We start from the raw sequence: 7,523 nt of genomic DNA, 5'->3' as shown, positions 1-7,523 counted from the left end.
TTAGTTACACAGTCTTTAAAAAATTCCATTTAGTTAAAAAAAAAATTTAGTGGTTACCCTGATAAATTGATAAATTGAGAATGTATTTTTCAGTCTTAAGGCCCTTTTCTTTTTTACTTTCAACCCTGAGAAGCTAAGTATCATAATCTTAATATAACCTTTTGATTTTATATATGCTGTTTTTAAGATATGAAATTACTTTTTATAAAGTTAGATTGTCAGTCTTTTTTCTTTTCTTTGCGGGAGAACTTTGATATCATACCAAGCTCTTCCACTCAAGGTTACGTAGTTACCTGTATTTTCTCCTAACACTTTTATGTTTTGATTCTTTTTTTTTCTTTTTGGGAGAAAATACATTTGAATGATATAACTTACAATGATGGTGTAATGGGCTTGTTGAATTTGGCCTGTTATGAGTCATTTTGTATATAGTAGGCCACAGTAATTGGTGAGAGTTTTGAGGTGTGAAGATCTGTGATTTCTAATACATAATTACAGTTAAAAGTATAAAACCAAGGAGAGTCTTTTGCAAATTTGGAGAATGGGGATTTAGCTTTTCTGTCTCTACAACTATCTAGCTATGCACCCTAAACAATGTGCTTTAAAGTTTTTTGTGGGCCTACAGTCCTCAGCCCTAAATGAATCTTGTTTTTAGGTCTCAGTGATTTTGAGTCTCAGTGAGTCCTGCTTTGAGGGTGATGGAAACGTGAGAAACATGTAAGAACACACTGAAGATTATGTCAGATACGGTCGTATTCCTATTGATAATATTATTAAGAGGAGCTATTTTTATAGGAGTTAATGTTTAATGATAAATTGTAGTATATTGGGGTTGCAGATTGCTGACTATAGTGTATCAGAAGATGGAAGGAATTCTCTCTGTTTCCTTCTTCCTTATTCATAAAGAAACCGGGTAGTTTTTATTTTAGGAAGAACTCTCAAGTTTGGTCAGCTGCCTGTTACGTGATCTTATCCAACTTGCTTAACCCCTCAAGGCTCCAGTTACTTTATTGGAAACTAAAGATAAAAACACCAACCATAGAGGGTTCTTTTTTTTTTTTTTTTTCTGATACATAGTCTCGCTCTGTCCCCCAGGCTGGAATGCAGTGGTGCGATCTCGGCTCACTGTAAACTTCACCTCCCGAGTTTACACCATTCTCCTGCCTCAGCCTCCTAAGTAACTGGGACTACAGGCACCCGCCACCACACTCGGCTAATTTCTTTTTGTATTTTTAGTAGAGACGGGGTTTCACCGTGTTAGCCAGGATGGTCTAGATTTCCTGACCTCGTGATCCACCACCTTGGCCACCCAAAGTGCTGGGATTACAGGCTTGAGCCACCACACCTGGCCCCATAGAGTTTTTTTTTTTTTTTTTAATAGATTGTTACAGAAAAAGCTTATTGATGACACTTGTTAAAGATGTTAAGGCAGATATTTTTTTCAGGGGGGCCATAGCAGCAGATATAGGGACCGCTATGATAGAATCTTGCAGTGGCAGAAAGAAATTAAACTCAATTTGGGGTCCCATAAAGATAAGTGGAATTTATAACAAAGGAGCTGAGTGCTGGAAGGGAGTGTCAGTGGGTGAAAAATTATTACTAAGAGAAAGCATCAACATAAGGAAGGGGTTTCTGGCTAAACTGACTTGATAGGATGGCAGGCCAGGCCGAAATATCCAGAGTGGTCATATACCAAGTGTGTGGGGGTTTTCAGTAAACTGACTGAGCAGGATTCTCAGTCAGCCTGGTTTCTACAAGGACAGAGAGGGAGCCCAAGGTCTCTTAGTCAGAAAGAACTCAAGAGTCTTGCTGAAGGTTTGGTCCAAGGAAAGAGTTTTTGTCAAAATAAGTGAGAATTTTGTTTGTTAAGCACCTATTATGGTGCCTAGCATGTTGTAAGTCCTCAGCAAACTGTAACTTGTATAAACTCTTAACTTCTGTAATAGCCACATTTTAATTTCTTAAAGGAGTGGTCAATTCAGTTTAACATGAGTTAATAATATTAATTTTCTTTTGCATAGTTTGTAACTTTCCAAAGTATATATTATATAGGAGAGATAACAAATATGTTATATGATCTCTAGGGCCTGTAGCAAATAGTTATTATTAATCAGGAAACAAAATTGTTAGCTCGGCAGCCACTACAAATTAAGTTGGTACTTAAAATGTAACTTCACAGTAGCTCACACCTATAATCCTTGGGATGCCAAGACAGAAGGATTGCTTGAGACTAGGAGTTCAAGACCAGCCTGGTCATCATAGACCTACAAAAAAGTTTTAAAAAATAGCAGGGCATGTTGATGCACACCTGTAGTCCAGCTGCTGGAAGACTGAAACAGGAGGATCGCTTGAGTTCCAGGAGTTTGGTGTTAAACAGTGAGCTGTGATGGCACCACTGCACTCGAGCCTGGGCCACAGAGGAAGAACATGTCTTTTAAAAAAAAAAAAAGAAAAAGTAATTTTTTATTTATAAAGCAGTGTTCTTCAGGAGCATTGTGTTTCTTCTGGGGTTTTAAATCATGTAATATGACTTTAAATTTTGTGGTAACTCGGTAAATCTGTGTATATGCTTTTAGTGATGACTGGTCAGGTAGGAAAGGAATAATATTAAAATAAACAGGAAATAGTAGTTCACATTGCTTTCTACATATAGATTTACTCAGTGTTTATTGAACACGTATCACTGAGGATGTAGCAGAAAAAGAAATCTCATGGAATTTGTATTCTAGTAAAAACCTATTTTTTAAATAGAGAAATAAAGTAAGCAGAGAGCAACAAGGAATATTGGTTAGGAATGTCTCTGTGAGGAAGGACATTTGAGCAGAGACCTGCATGGAGAGAGAATATCTGAGGGAAGAACATTCCAGGCAATGAGAACAGCAAAGACTAGGAGGGAATGTTCTTAGTGAGTGTAGCTGGGTTAGAATGAGCCAGTAGAAAACTAGAGGAAGATTAAGAGGTTTGTAGGAGGCATATCATGTAGGGTTCTGTAGACCAATGTGAGGACTTCGGACTTCATTTGACTTGTGGTGGGAATTCATTGGAAGATTTTGAGTACAAGAGTGATTTGTTCTTTTTTTTCGAAATGATCTCTCTTAGTTGCTGTATGGAGAAGAGATTGTATAAAGGGGACAAGAGAAGGCAAAATACCAGTTAGAAATTATGCGTTAATACATGGTAGTGGTAAATTGGACTAGAGTAGAGGAGTGTGAAAATGCCTGGAGACATTTTTGGTGTCATAGCTGAGGGAGTGCCACTGGCATCTAGTGAATGGAGGCCAGGGATGCTGCTTGATATTCCACAGTGCACAGGACAGCTTCCACAACAAAAAAATTGTCTGGTGTAAAATATCAGTGCTGTTGATGTTGAGAAGCCTTATACTATAAGACACAGACTTAAGGTAGAAAACTTAGACCTGCTTTCATGAAGCTTGCAGTCTATGACCCAATAAACATCATGAATATGGGAGTATATAGTATTATAGTATACAGTACATGTCATGCATATGGGAATGTATTGCAGTGTACCTACTCAGACTTAGGTCAGAGAAGGATTTGAGAATGTGACATATAAAATTGAAACCTCAAGGATGAAAATAGGCCTTCATAGCTGGGCCTGGTGGCTCATGCCTATAATCCCACCATTTTGAGAGGCCAAGGCAGGTGGATCATGAGGTCAGGCCAAGGCAGGTGGATCATGAGGTCAGGAGTTCAAGACCAGCCTGGCCAACATAGTGAAACCCCGTCTCTACTAAAATACAAAAATTAGCTGGGCATGGTGGCACATGCCTGTAATCCTAGCTACTCGGGAGGCTGAGGCAGGAGACTTGCTTGAACCAGGGAGTCAGAGGTTGCAGTGAGCCGAGATAGTGCCACTGCACTCCAGCGTCTCAAAAAAAAAAAAAAAAGCATTCACCATACAGAGGGCTTGGATTAGTGTGAGAATTGTTCCCAAACCAATGAAAAGAGTACATGTGAAGATCTACAAAGTAGAAGTCTTTGAGTAGATCCTCTGGAGATGAGGGAGGCAGGGGCAAAGTTGAAAGAGTAGGAAATGTTAAAGTCAATGTAAGGGTCTTGTGAGGCATGGTAAAATAGTTTGGATTTTGTGTCTCAAGGGCTGCTGAAGACACTGCCTTTTTTTGTTTTAAAAGTAAGGCCTGGGTTGGGTGCGGTGGCTCACGCCTGTAATCCCAGCACTTCGGGAGGCCGAGGCAGGCGGATCACTTGAGGTTGGGAGTTCGAGACCAGCCTGACCAACATGGAGAAACCCCGTCTCTACTAAAAATACAAAATTAGCCAGGTGTGGTGGCACATGACCTGTAATCCCAGCTACTTGGGAGGCTGAGGCAGGAGAATCGCTTGAACCCGGGAGGCGGAGGTTGCAGTGAGCTGAGATCGTGCCATTGTGCTCCAGCCTGGGCAACAAGAGTGAAACTTTGTCTCAAAAAATAATAATTGTTCAGTTTAGCATTTTGGGTATTCTGCTGGATAACAAATTTCAGCTATGTTAAATTCACAGTCGTAGCATTGCTCTGATGCAGTTTAAAAGCTAAGCTGGAAAACATTTGCGTATGTGTTTGGGAGGATCCATTGTGGACTTAAGCCAGTTTGGGAATAGACAGTCTTGAGTGGGAAATAGTTTAGAAGATTTAATATGTATTGAAGATATCTTCATTTCTCAGACTGGAATGGTGATGGGAAGAATAGTTCACCAGAATTAAAAATACAAAAATACTTACAGATCTACCCATATATAGACACCTTGTTTCTTCAAGTTGTGTTTTCAGTAGTTCATTGGAATAAAAATGAATGTGTTGAACAGAAACGTTCTGGATGATTAAATAAACTATAATTGCTTAAAGTATTTTGAAGTAAATAATAGTTGATAGACTGTAGAAATACAATTTTTTTCTCTTTTTTTCTTTAATATACAGGGAAGTCGAGATAACATGAGTATTGTACTAGTTTGCTTTTCAAATGCTCCCAAGGTCTCAGATGAAGCGGTGAAAAAAGATTCAGAGTTGGATAAGCACTTGGAATCACGGGTTGAAGGTAAGACAGAAGCTTTTTAAAAATACGGACAGGCCAGGCACGGCTGCTCATGCCTGTAATCCTAGCACTTTTGTCACCTGGGTGACACAGCAAGACTCTATCTCAAGAAAAAAAAAAATTTAGAGAGGGAAAGTATTATTTTTGTTTATCAAGTGATTATTTTAAAATTTCCTGGCCAGGTGCGGTGGCTCACACCTGTAATCCCAGCACTTCGGGAGGCTGAGGGCTGAGGCGGGCAGATCACGAGGTGAGATCGACACCATCCTGCCTAACATGGTGAAACCCCGTCTCTACTAAAAATACAAAAAATTAGCCGGAAATGGTGGCATGCACCTGTAGTCCCAGCTACTCAGGAGGCTCAGGCAGGAGAATTGCTTCAATCTGGGAGGTGGAGGTTGCAGTGAGCTGAGATCATACCACTGCACTCCAGCCTGGGCGACAGAGCGAGACTCCATCTCCCCCTCAAAAAAATTACATAGGACAAACAAGTATTTCAAAACAAGTCCTTGAAAAAACACATCTGTCTAAAATTTATTATCTTGGACCAATGTGTGGAGATTTATTGACAGGGAGAAGACAAATATGTCTGTTTCACCACCAAAGAGAAACATAATTTGAAGGTGGTTGGTTAGAGCTTGCTGGTTTTTTTTTTTTTTCTTTTTCTTTCCCTGCATACATTCCTACTAGTAAGTGGAGAATCCATTAAAATTTCCCTTAACAATATCATGAAAACCAAGTACTCTAATTCCACTAATACTAATTCTCCCTTCCTGGTTTAATTATCATTGGAATTCATTACAGTATCCTTTCCCTTTTATTGATAGAGTTAAGATTGGTGTTTCAAAAGATTATTTTACATATTTTTTAAAACTTCATTTGGCAATAATTTTTTTATTTTTTTGAGACAGGGTCTTGCTCTTTTTGTTGCTCAGGCTGGAGTACAGGGACGTGATCTCGGCTCACTGCAGCCTCAGCTCCCTGGGCTCAAGTGATCCTCTCACCTCAGCTTCTCCCAAGTAGCTGGAACTACAGGCATGTGCCACCACAGCTGGCTAGTTTTCTTTACTTTTTGTAGAGATGAGGCTCACTGTGTTGCCCAGGGTGGTCTCAAATTCCTGGACTCAAGCGATCCTCCCACATCGGCCTACCAAACTGCTGGGATTACAGGCATGAGCCACCACACCCAGCCTAATAATTTTAAACATACAGAAAAGTTGCAAAAGTATCACAGGAGCTCCCATGTACATGTAGTATTCTTTACCTAGATTCCTCATTTGTTTATATAATACCACGTTTGGTGCATCTCTGTATATACTTTCTGTAACATTCTCATTTTCTCTCTTCCTCCTTCCTTCCCTCTCCCCTCTCTCTCCTCTTACTCCCCTGCCCCCTATGTTACTACCTTTTTCCTGAGCCAAATCAATTGAAAGTTGCAAATGTGATATATCAGTACTCCTTAATAAAACGAAGATTACATAACACTACATAACTGTAGTACATCGATAAAAGTTAGGAAATTGGCCCAGCACAGTGGCTCACACCTGTAATCCCAGCACTTTGGGAGGCAAAGGTCGGCGGATCAGGAGGTCAGGAGTTCAAGACCAGCCTGGCCAATATGGTGAAATCCCATCTGTACTAAAAATACAAAAATTAGTCAGGCCTGGTGACGGGTGCCTGTAATCCCAGCTACTCGGGAGGCTGAGGTGGGAGAACTGCTTGAACCTGGAAAGCAGAGGTTTCAGTGAGCCGAGATCATGCCACTGCACTCTAACCTGGATGACAGAGCGAGACTCTGTATCGGGGGGGAAAACAATTAAGGAATTAACGTTGATACAATATTAATATGTAATCCACAGATCTCATTTAAATTTCCCTGATTATCCCAGTAATATCATATGTAGGTCCAGGTGCAGTCTAGAGCATGTGTGCTGCATTTAGCTATCATGCCTCTTTAGTCTCTCCCTCAATGGAAAAAGTTCTATAGTCTTTTTTTTATTTCTGTGGACCTTTACATTTTTTAAGATTACAGGTTTGTGGAATGTGCAGCTTGGGTTGGCTGATGTTTCCTCTTGATAAGATTTAGGTTACACATTGGCAGGAATACCGTGGAAGTGATTGTAGATTGTTCTCAGTGCATCACAATCAGGGAGGCATGCGATGTTGATTTATAATGTTAACATCTTTTGTGACTTTCTTGGGTTGTTATGTTTCAGGTTACTTAATAATTATGTTATACCTAATAAGTATTTAATAGATATGTTATATTTGCTCATAAGTATTCTATGGGGATACACTTTGAGACTGTTAATAACCTATTACTCATTAAGATTTCAGCAGATAGTTTTAGCATCCATTTGTGATTTTTGCCTGAAGAATGATAGCCAACTGGTGATTTTCTGATTTAGTCATTCTTTTTTTTTTTTTGAGATGGAGTTTCGCTGTTGTTGCCCAGGCTGGAGTGCAATGGCG

General features: G+C 39.7%; 1 protein-coding gene across 1 annotated transcript in view; it reads left to right on the top strand.

Annotated features, from left to right (window-relative positions):
* Positions 1 to 7,523, top strand: part of PPM1B (protein phosphatase, Mg2+/Mn2+ dependent, 1B) — a 37,062-nt gene that overhangs the window by 15,432 nt on the left and 14,107 nt on the right. Inside the window, exon 2 of the mRNA XM_011936026.1 lies at positions 4,937 to 5,054. Coding sequence (XP_011791416.1) covers positions 4,937 to 5,054 — 118 coding nt within the window. The remainder of the gene's footprint in view (positions 1 to 4,936; positions 5,055 to 7,523) is intronic.

This window comes from Colobus angolensis, unplaced genomic scaffold, assembly GCF_000951035.1.
Source record: "Colobus angolensis palliatus isolate OR3802 unplaced genomic scaffold, Cang.pa_1.0 Scaffold15, whole genome shotgun sequence".
NCBI classification, from domain to species: Eukaryota; Metazoa; Chordata; class Mammalia; order Primates; family Cercopithecidae; genus Colobus; species Colobus angolensis.
The sequence above is the reverse complement of the archived record's forward strand: the minus strand, read 5'-3'. Positions and strand labels throughout refer to the sequence as shown.